The 12125-nt window shown below is 38.3% G+C and overlaps 1 protein-coding gene across 1 annotated transcript in view; it reads right to left on the minus strand.

Moving 5' to 3' along the window:
* Positions 1-30: 30 nt before the first annotated feature.
* The window catches only part of rab31 (RAB31, member RAS oncogene family), a 13296-nt gene continuing 1201 nt past the window's right edge, over positions 31-12125 (minus strand). Inside the window, exons 3-7 of the mRNA XM_024280950.2 lie at positions 10482-10563; positions 5922-5993; positions 4576-4682; positions 2518-2627; positions 31-1422 (exon numbers count right to left, since the gene is read on the minus strand). Of these exons, the coding sequence (XP_024136718.1) occupies positions 1325-1422; positions 2518-2627; positions 4576-4682; positions 5922-5993; positions 10482-10563 (469 nt within the window). The 3' untranslated portion in view covers positions 31-1324. The remainder of the gene's footprint in view (positions 1423-2517; positions 2628-4575; positions 4683-5921; positions 5994-10481; positions 10564-12125) is intronic.

Genomic DNA, 12125 nt, shown 5'->3' on the forward strand with positions numbered 1-12125 from the left:
TGCAACATTTAATGGCAAATGAAACACATATTTTAGTATGAAAATGTCTTTAATACTGAGATTATTGTACAGTAAATGTTCTAAGACAGAACAGTTACACTTTCAAGTGGATTATCATGATTTAAGTCCTGACTAATACATCATTTCAGCATTTTCAGTGGAGTATCACTGTTGAAAATATAGAGAATACTAAAGGCACTTGTGTGGAAATGAAAACAAACACTTGCAGGAAAAATTCCAACCAAACTCAAAATAAAAAAGGAATTTTTCTAAAGTTTTACAATTCTTTTCTTACAGGCATTACTTAATTCCATGTTACAGAGATGACTGGAAGGATTAAGATGAGTTTAATCACAAACCGTCTGCATCAAATCTGGATCAGTGAGTCCATACTTCTATAGATTTAAAGGTCAACTTCAAAAAGGTTGTGCTACTTTTTATGTAAACAGATACAAAATAAAAGGACATTTAATAGAAAAACAATATATTAGGGCACTGCAGAAGTTGGGAATTGATTTTCTTCACTTAAAAAAACATTGAAATAATTTTAATGTCAATACGTTTCATTTACTCAAAGATTGAACACAAGAGAAAGTGCTGTTCTTCAATTTTCAATAGAAGAGTGTCAAAAAGAAAAACCAGACAGCATTTAAATATGACCTTCATCTTGTTCTTTGAACACATTCACTTGTTTTTCTGCAAGTCTAAGATTTTTCCAAAGTTGATTTAGTGTTTACAGCAAAATGCTTCCTGCCTCGAGTTAAACACTTGGATTTTTTAATGTTATTAATGTAACCCTTTTTTAAACACAAGCAAAGCTCCTGTTGTTTCTGTCATTCACTGCTGTAAAACCCCAACAACACCAGAACATCCTGCACAAAGCACTTTGTAAACATCCCGGTATTGGTCCCATGTTCCAGCAGGGTGTCCTTTCTGTCAGTCTGGATCTACTGCAGAGCATCCAACATGAATGAAGCAGTTGAAGAGGAGTTTGATTTCACTGTTACAGGAAACCTTTCCATCCTTTATAGAAATAACAGACGTATTATGCTCATACACACAAGATGGCTGCATGATTGTTACAGACATTGATTCACTCCCAGAAACACCAAGCCTGGCTGTTTGGATCTGCCTGAGCTGTGGAGGACAACAGGGACAAAACTAAGACCTCCCAAATTTTGCTGGAGTTAAATGTGCTTTGATCTGCATGCTAGTGCTAACAGGTTGTTCTATTTGGACCTCAGTCCGCCCACTGTGTCGCCTCTCCTTAAGCAGACACTGTGGACTCTTCTGGCAGGACTCTTCTTTCCATCAGCTCCTGGTACTAGCAGCACCTCCTGGTGGACGGAGCAGGCTGACGGTTCAGTTTGAAGGAGTCATTGCTGTCCACTTCAGGATTCTCCAGAGGCGGAATCTGTTTGCCTTAAAGGACACAAGCAAACGTGTTAGACAGGAAGTGTTCTGTAAAGATGCTTTAAGGACTCTGCAGCTAAACTTTCAGCAGCTTTTATTTTCACTTTTCCCATTTCACATTCTAAAATTTTCCAGAGCTTGTAATGTCTATTCCCAAACCTTTTACAGCACTGTGGCTAAAGACGTTCAACTGAACACACAAACTCCATTTATATTCACCCCCAAAAAAGACAATATTTGTCTGTAAAACAACCAAAACTGTTGCAATAGAATAAAACACACACAAAAAACAAATAATAAATAAATAAAAAAAAAATTTTCCCAAAAAGTTTTTTTTTCTCTTTTCCACATCATTATTAGTTTTAAAACTCATTCACAATGTGAAGCTTACTTAGTCTAACATTCAAGATTCCAAGGCTTTGCTGAAATGTTTCAGACAAACTTGTTTGCTGCAGCTGTAAAGAGCAGGAGCTGAAAGTCACGTCTGAAACAAAGCAGTGTCGCACCCAGTAATGCATATTCAAGTTGACATTTGGTTTAAACATTTTCCTCCTTAAATTACAAACAGAAAAAATAGAAAAAAAAGCTTTTACAAATAAACGATCAAACTATTTTTATTGGATTTTAAATGTCTGCTCCTCTCCTGTTACTGTGTTTCTGAAGGAAACAGCAATATACTTTATTTTTATTTTAGCTACTATTTCAGCAACATGCTAACCGCTTCGGCTAATTTAGGCTTTTTTTTTTAAGTTCTTTAGGCTGTTTGCAGGTTAGCTAATATTTTAGATACATAATAGCTGTTTTGGCTAATTTAGGCTTTTTTCTGATTTTTGGGGCTATTTTGGAGTTTAGCTAATATTTCACCAACATGCTAGCTGTTTTGGCTAATTTAGGCTCTAAGATCTGGAAACCATCAAACTACATTCTACACATGTGTTGGTCTTCAGTGCATCACTAAACAACAACAAAAAGATTCTTGTTTCTGCAATCCCTTTTTTCAATGCCCCGCCCCTCGTCTTGACTTGTCAAATCCTCCACATTGGGACACAAAGTGGCTCTAAAACTATCTGAAAGCTTTTAAACGGATGGAGCTGGAGGACCTACTGATTTTCTGAAAGAGCTCCTCCACGTTGACGGCGTTTCTGGCGCTGGTCTCAATGAAAATGGCTCCGATGGATTCAGCAAACTCCTTTGCCTCCTTCATTGGTACTTCCCTGAAAAAGAATGGTGACTTAAGTTTTTTGAAAATGTCTGGAGAGCAGCAGGAGTTCATTAGAAATTCCAAAGTGTTGGTCCAGAAGTAACCCTCTGCTGATATCCCATGATTCCTTTGTTTACACTCTCCCACTAGCATACAACCCCAAGCTAACATTAGCAGTGCAACAAAAACTGTGAGCAATATCAGAGCTATCCAGTCGTACAGTTTGATCCAGATTCCAGCTCAGACGAAGAAAACAAAGACGTTCATGGATCTATTTCTCTGTAAGTGCAGTAAGATTCTGAACCGCCCATTTCAGTAAATGCATCACAAATTTGAGCTTTTTCAAATGGTGCGTTTTTATCTTCAAATCCACTTTGAATAAGGAAATACTCAGAAGTGAAGTTTGAATCTTAAATTATTTCATACATGTCCTCCATTATTAGAAAAATGCAACAAGAACATGTGAAACACACCAAAAGCCTGATTTTCATAAGAGTGGATCATAAACTAAGAAAGTGGACTCAGTTGAACATGTGCATCTTCAGCCAAACTCCTCAAGCTTTGAAGAGTTTCCTGTACATTAATCTAACATTGTGGTTTAAAAGAACATGGACTCGGCAACAAGTCTGCAACCTTCAACACTTGAAGAGCCATTCGAGTTGATTTCTCGTCAACAAAAACACAGTAGGAGCCACAAAGTCTTCACTAACCCTTTAGAGAAATAAGATTCTGATTTATATTTATGTTTTAGATACTGAAATTATACATTTAAATAAACTATTGTTTTTTTGGCATAAATAAAACATAAATATGAAGAGAAAATAGCTTTTTAAAATATATGAAAGGGTTTATAACTTTTGACAGAGCTTTGGATGACTTCCTTTCAAAATAAAAGACATCCCACACTATAGGATCATGTCAATCCAGGAAATGCAGTAGGAAGTCTAAAGTCATCAACAAATTTAAAAAAAAAAAGTTTATTTTACTGTTTCTGGAATGTTTCAGCCACAAATTCATAAATATAACCAACAAAAACTAAATCAGAGCTAATGAAGCAACCTCTACCATATATTAAAAAAAAAATAAAAAATAGAAAATCTACTTTACAATCCAGTAGATTATAACTTCATGCAGCTTTAATTTTGGTTACTGACAATAAATTGATTTTCTGTGATAAATGAAGCTCAAATGAAGTCCAAATGTATCAGTATGACGGAGAATTACAGCTGCTTTTTTTATTCTCGTTGAATTATTCATACGTCCTCCAACTGTTTGTGAATGTGTTGAATTTAAGTTAATTTACTTTGTTAATAAAATGTTACTACTTACTTAATTGATCCTTTATGGTTACTTTTTCTCATTTTAAAAAGGTTTTATTTTAACCAAAGAGTCACAGTTGAGGGGTAAAAGAGTCACACTGGAGGGGTAAAAGAGTCACATTGGAGGGGTAAAAGAGTCACAGTGGAGGGGTAAAAGAGTCACATTGGAGAGGTAAAAGAGTCACATTGGAGGGGTAAAAGAGTCACAGTGGAGGGGTAAAAGAGTCACATTGGAGAGGTAAAAGAGTCACATTGGTGGGGTAAAGAGTCACATTGGTGGGGTAAAGAGTCACAGTGGAGAGGTAAAAGAGTCACACTGGAGGGGTAAAAGAGTCACAGTGGAGGGGTAAAAGAGTCACACTGGAGGGGTAAAAGAGTCACACTGGAGGGGTAAAAGAGTCACACTGGAGGGGTAAAAGAGTCACATTGGAGGGATAAAAGAGTCACAGTGGAGGGGTAAAAGAGTCACGGTGGAGGGGTAAAAGAGTCACATTGGAGGGATAAAAGAGTCACATTGGAGGGATAAAAGAGTCACAGTGGAGGGGTAAAAGAGTCACATTGGCCCTGGAGCCGCAGGTTTAGACCTCTGCTCTAGACTCTGCGTTGAAGGAAAGGTCACGATGGGGAGGGAGGCGAGCTCACCTGATGTCTCCTAAATCATTCTTGTTCCCTGCTATAGCTACAACTATATCTTCTGGGCCGTGCTCCTTCAGCTCCTTCACCCACTTCTTCAGAGTCTGGAAAGAGTCCTGGACAAGAAGGAGAAGTTTTAGTCAATTCTCACTTATTGGAAGAATGTTTGGAGCACTTGCAGAAACATTTACTGGAAAAAAAAGACATCTGAAGGTCACAGAACCGCACAGATGGAGAATAACTGTGTAAAGTGTGTTTGCTTATTTTAAATAAAACTGCAGCAGCTTTCAGTTTGGTCTGAGTTTCAGAAGTTGATTTAAGTTCTGTTTCTCAGGAGGTCATTACAATAGAGGTCAGATATGTTGTCCTTTGGTGTCTCTTCTCATATTTGGTCATTGTGGTTAAGGAGTTCCAGCTGCCTCACATTTACCTTAAGGAAACCTACTGAGATGAGCAATGTTGAAGCAAATGATTTAATTAATTTAATTCACATTTTACTGCAAAGTATTGAATTAGAAAAATGTAGGAACTATCTAGTTTACCGTAAGTCAAACCCTGATGAGAGCTGGAGGAATATTTTTAATGCCCTTAAAGACTAAACCTTCATCTGGTGAAGATGTAAGTCTGTTTGTCCACATCTGTGACCTCATTAAGCTACGTTCACCCTGGACACAGACGCGCCGTGACTCGTCTACTTTTTGAACCCCAAAACGCTGTTTTGAAACGTTCATCCATTTTAGAGTAATCCTCTGAAAACCTGCAGCAGCTTCTCCCATACCCACAAAAACAAGCGGACCGAATCGTGCTGACATCAGCATGATGTGAACCGCCCCCTCCAGGAAGAATCTGCACTCCAAGCTCCGCCCCCAAACTACAACGAACACACACCCACTTTTAGCTCAGCTTATATGTAATCTGCAGAGAAAACAATGGATCGTAAGACAATGTCTGTTATGTGTAGAAAATGTTTTTTTTGGCTGTGAGAGGTTTAGGTTTTTGTTTTACTGTAATTTTATAATTCTTAACACGATAATTCCAGTAGATATGAAGGAGAAAAGCGGCTCGTCGAGCGTTTAAGCGTGACCAACGACGCCTCAGATGTTAAAGGGTGAAGTTATGTTGACTTATTTAATTAAAACTGTTACAGAGAAATAGAAAAAATGTATTAGTCATTTTTCTGTTTCGTTCATGTGTCACAAATCATATCGTCATCGCAACATTGATCACTAAATTTCCACATCGCAGCTTTTCCTCATGTCATCATACGAAGCCCTGGACCTCATTCTCTTTTTTCCCGCTGATCTGAGGAATCTGACCATCCCTCATCCCATCAGCACCATATATGTACAACTTACCAGTTTTGTTATGTCGTAGACGATGACCGCAGCAGCTGATCCTCTGTAGTACATCGGTGCTAAAGAATGAAACTTAAAAAAAGAAAGAAAGAATAGTGCAATTGTTAGCACTACTTGAACTTGGTAGAATGTTCACAAAATAAAGCAAACCTTTTTTGATTTTGTTTTTATAATAAAGGTCATTTTCCAAAAACACCAACATTTGCTGTCTCCATTTTTAAATACTTAAAAAACTCAGCTAAACTCAGCTCGCAACCTAAGACTACCAACCCCAAACTAAAATAACAAAACCCAGCAGTCTAAGACTGCTGAGGACAAAGAGGGGAAATTGAACAAAAAATATGTTAGAGAAAAAAATATATAATTGTTTTAAAGTAAGGATTACTTAATTATCATTTATTTAATTCAGATTAGTTAAATGTATAAATTGATGTCTGAGGTTCACATAGATGATAAACTATGTAGGTTTTTACATCCTGTTGANNNNCAGTATCGCGATATTATCGATATCGTGAGCCATGTATCGCGTATCGTATCGTATCGTGAGGTACCCAGTGATTCCCAGCCCTATCACATATTATCTTATGCTGCACAACATTGGTTACCAGCTGACCAGAGCTGCACTGAGAGAAGATCCTGTTTGGCACAGTGAATCTTTTATTTTGAAAGTAAGTTATGAGCTACTGTCAAACGTTTAAATAAAATACAATGTAAAAAAAATCAAATTTTGAGAGAAGCAAGGCTCTTTTTATACTTTTGCTTTTGTTCATGCCAAAAAATAGACATAATTAATATTTATTATAAAAAAACAGCCATGAATGCAAATCCAAATTTCTAAAAGGCTAAAGTAAGACTATGCAGGGTTCTGATCAGTAGAAAACGAGCCCAAATGGCTCTTTTACTGTTAAAGGTTTCTGACCCCGTCCTAGAACGGTTCAAGCCTCGGCATCTTCCATTAAATTCTGATAATGGACACCTGGTCGGGCATTATCCCTTACTTAGTAAATTATTTTAAAAAAAGAGAATGAAGTCAGAAATATTTCAATCTGAACTGCATAAAGGGTTTAATTATAACAGACAGAGGCTGGATGGTTGTCCATCAGTGGTACAAACACAGTTTATTCAAATTCAATGTGTTTTTCCAGTTTCTCTGAAACTATGAAGCGTCATTTAAACTGAAGCCTAAGCAGAAAACATCAGCTCAATTTGAATAAACCACTTCAAGAAAAAGAAGTAAGACAGTTTTCTTTTCTGACCCCTAACAAGCACTTGATCCATGTAGATCACATGACCAAAGAAAAGGACAACCACCCTCAACACTGAGCTTATAAGGACCGGATGAGGAAGCAGAAGGTTTGGACACTTCCTCAAAATCCACAGATGTCACTTTGAGTGAACATGGGTGATGTAACCAAACACACAATTTGGTGTTTCTTACACAAAAACTGAAGATGACAACTAAACTACAGATACTCCTACAGCATCTGCAGGAATCATGAGGGTTAGGCAAGAAGCTGCACATCAAATTCTCTTTAATTGGTCATCTGTCAGAGGTGACTTACACAAAAGGGACTTATGTGAGCCACATCTCCATGTTTTCCAATACTGTGTTTGAGAAAATGTTTTAATGCGTTGGTTATTTTCATATTTGAGGCTTTTTCTTCTCTTTTGTACATCTAATAAAAAACGCTTCATCAGGAAAAATTTCTGCAGCTGTCAGCAAAAAAAAAAAACATGCATCATATTTTCCCAGCTCTGATGGCAGTTTCTGTAAACCAAACGAGGACTACCTGAAAGAAAAGCTTAGTCCACTGAGCTAAAACTGTTACCATCTGAGCAAATCTGGAAGCTTCCAGCATGTAGAAAACTAGGTTTACACAGCATTTCCTCGGAGTGGGAGACCGTATGTAGTCCTACTGACTACATACGGTCTGGTGGATCGCCACAGCAACAGAGGTCACACAGTATGTCATCACATGGAAGAAAGGAAAGACTTGCAGAAGTTTTTCCATGCAGTAAGCAGGTCTGGCAAGAGTTAACTACACCCCCACATCCAGGACGTGGACGCATTCAGACACACAAGGATCTACGAAAACATTGCTACAAAGATGAATGCTTTTCAATAAAACTATCTGCAGGTTTCTGGAGAATTCAAACTCATTAACAGTGATTTTTAATTACAGGAAAAATAAACGTGAGCTGAACCTTTAAAACCAATTTTGTAATGGTTTCATTTTCATACCAAAGATGTGATGAAACTGCTGTGAAATTTTGTAATCAAGGCCGTAAATGGAGGCAGATGTGCATTATGGGAGAAGGCGTTCACAACAAACGCTTTCATTTTACGTGCAGATGAATGAATCTGTTGTATGTTGGTTCCTCTTCATGACATTTTTGTTTACATTCTCATCCTCAACTTCATGTCAAACTTCAACTACAGTTCAATGAATTATAGGCAAAACTAGAGCAGATTGCTTCATTAGTTTAAAGATGACTCAAATTGTAGGGGTATTTGGGGGGTAGGGACGTCCAAACTTGTTTTTTTATACAAGAGGCATAAAAAGGTGTGTATCCCTCGGAGATGAATATCCCTCCGCCCAGGGCTGGCCCAGGCCATAGGCAACCCAGGCAGCCGCCTAGGGCGCCATCTGCTGAGGGAGCATAATAATAATATTTTTGAATTTAAATGAATTTAAAGACACTAGTTTTCCATAACTCTACCTTTGGAGGGCTAAATGTTGGGGTAGGGAGAAGCTGGAGGGCAAGTATTCATATTTGGCCTAAATATTTAAAATGATTCCTTTTTGGGGGGGTTGTGAAACTCAAAAAAGTAATAAAAATAACCAAGTTTCATGTGGAGTGTATGAGCTGAAGCTTTGCAGGATGAGATTTTATTTTAAACATTATAGTCTTCAATGAAGATGTGATGGTTCTGTTCAAAGATGGTGCTTGCATGGATTTTCAAAGAGCCAATGCTAAATCATTTGATACTACTGAGCCTGCAGTAATTATTTCCACAGGGAAGACCTGTAAAGAACTTAAAAATTCAAACATTCAAAAACCTCAACTCTGCAGGGCTGAAACACACTTGCAAAACAAAATGGAACTGAGTCATGAAATATTTTAGAACTTGAAAGTCTCACTGTCACACCACAAGAGTTATAGAAAAAAATCATGGCAACCACCATGCAGGAAAGCCACATTCACACATGGATACATTGCTGTAACTCTGTTGTTTTCACTGAACTGTTATAACTCAGCATCACAGCTGTGCAGAGCTGCTGTCAGCTCCTCACTTCCATTGAATCTCACAGGCCTTCAAACCCTCATTATATTAAGCCTTTTGTTTGGAAACTTTACTTTAGCTCTTAGGCTAATGACATGCCAATTCAGGAGCTTGACTGGATTAAGATCCACATTATTGACCGCTAATTTAATCTCTTATCTAGTGATTTGTCCTATGGAAACAAACAGGAAAAAAAACCCTCAAAAAGTGTCTGTGTAGATTTTCTCTGGTTTCCTCACACAGTCCAAAAATATGATTTATAGGCTAATTGATTATTCTAAATTGAGACTAGTGACCTGTGCTGACCTGGAGTACCCCATCCTTACCCAACAGTAACCCCCCAAAAGGATTGGATGGATGGATCGATGGATGGATAAATGTGTGCATGGATGTTCAGATGGATGGATGAATGGATAAATGTGTGCATGGACGGACATATGCATGGATGGATGGGTGGATAGATGGATGGATGGATAGATGTGTACATGGATGGATGGATGGATGGGTGGATGAATGTGTGCACGGATGGATGAATGTGTGCATGGATGGATGAACGTGTGAATGGATGGACAGATGGATGGATGGATGGATGGGTGGATAGATGTGTACATGGATGGATGAATGTGTGCACGGATGGATGAACGTGTGAATGGATGGACAGATGGGTGGACAGATGGGTGGATAGAGGGATGGATGGATGGATGGGTGGATGAATGTGTGCACAGATGGATGGATGGATTAATGAATAAATGTGTGCACAGATGGATGAATGTGTGCACGGATGGATGGATGGATGGATAGATGGATGGATGGATGAATGTGTGCACGGATGGATGAACGTGTGAATGGATGGACAGATGGGTGGATGGATGGGTGGATAGAGGGATGGATGGACAGATGGGTGGATAGAGGGATGGATGGATGGATGAATTTGTGCATGGATGGATGGATGGGTGGATGAATGTGTGCACAGATGGATGGATGGATTAATGAATAAATGTGTGCACAGATGGATGAATGTGTGCACGGATGGATGGATGGATGGATAGATGGATGGATGGATGAATGTCTGCACGGATGGATGGATGTGTGGATGGATGGAACCATCAGAAATGTAACTTGGAAAATGGTGAAAAGACTTATGGTCTTTAAACTACGGCACTCAAAGCTTCTCTGATGACCTTTCACCCCTCTAAAGCTTTCCATTCATCACGCTGGAAAACTAATATTCACAGAGTCTTGTGTGTGAACGTCACTCAATAGTGAAAACTCACCCGTTCCTGTCCAGCAGTGTCCCAGATCAGAAACTTGTGCAGCTCATTTCCACAGGGGACAGTTTTGGTCAAGAACGACGCTCTGTGAAGGATTCAGTCGATCACACAAACATGAAAAAAGTCAGTGTTAAAAATGAGAACTTCCCCTCTGAGTGGTTAGTAGGACCGATGGTGCAGAGTAAACCTGCCTTCATTTCCCATCATCCTCTTGGCTACACACTCGTCTGCTACCTAAAGCTCCTCACGACCACAACCTAACATTACTGGAGCCTTTCGTTATTTCTTACATTGTATGTTACTTTGTGGTTGTGTGTACACACAATGACATCCAAAAGGGCACAGTTAGCCTTCCTAAAACACCAACATCCAGTGTCCTCCTGGTTGTCAAGAGGCCCCGCCCCCTGCTGCCACCTCCCCTGAGAGGAGCAGACTTCTGTCTGTGTTGGTGTTTGTAGTTGACTCTTGTGAGGATCCTCGTCTATGGAGCCAAATCAAAGCCAAAAATATGTGAAACCCGAATAAAACATTTTTTAAAAAATATTGGTATTTGGCCAAAAAGAAAGTAAAATGTCCAACATTTTTTGATATTCTAAAATAAACGTAATTATTTCCAGCTTCAAACGTTATGTTTTTTAGGTTTCAAAACTCAAAATTTCAATATCAAAACTTTTTTGTCAGTTTCAACTCTTTTTTTCTTTCCTTTTTTGAATCTGGATCTGAAAATTTCAGTTTCAAAACTTTTGGCCTTGTTGTGATGTGTTGGGGCGGGGCTAACAAGAAAGGACCAATCAAAATCGATGAGGGTGGTGACTTTTAGAAACATTCTTATTTTGATTGCACTTAATGTTTCTTTTTGTTCTTCCTCTTCTTTTTACAAGCACATATTACAATAATAATCTATTGAATATATCAAAAACAGACTCTTTGTCACAGTCAATAAAAGAATCTCCTTTTGAAGTAAACAAACTACCAAACTAACAAGCTGTCACAGCAGAAACACTTAATTCCCGTTTAAAAATGTGAGAAATCTATGGATGAATACATCTTTCATGAAAATCTGATGACTACTGTGTGGGTCGCCCTTATTAACCATACAAAACGGCGTGCTAAGTCCAGAGTGTTGGCGGTGCAGAGGCAATGCTGGCGCTTTGAACGGGCTAGAACAGCGCGGTTTGTATGCAATAAAACTCTTGTTTTTTACACAACTTCAGACTATGATAGTACAGACGATACAGCCATTTTCTGACTGTAATTATCACAGTTCTCAAAATGAACCGGGACTGAAGTCACCACCCTCATCGATTTTGATTGGTTCTTTGTGTTAGCACCCCCCCAACGCGCGATGATGAAGTATTTTCCTAGAGCATCTGTCACAATAAAAAGAGTTGGAATATGAGAATGTGAAGTTTATTTCATAATCAACATTTTTTAGGTGTTTTTTCAAAACAATATTACATTAAAAACATCGCAACTTTTCACAAAAGCTGCCGCAACATCAGGCATTTTTTCAGAGAACTGTCATAATATCGTGATTTATATTGTATCATGATATAAAATATTTTATATCGTGATATCATTTTTTTTTCCATATCGCCCAGCCCTACATTTAGCCTATGACTTAAGTCATAAATATACTACTTTTTC

This window comes from Oryzias melastigma, linkage group LG17, assembly GCF_002922805.2.
Source record: "Oryzias melastigma strain HK-1 linkage group LG17, ASM292280v2, whole genome shotgun sequence".
Taxonomy (NCBI): Eukaryota; Metazoa; Chordata; class Actinopteri; order Beloniformes; family Adrianichthyidae; genus Oryzias; species Oryzias melastigma.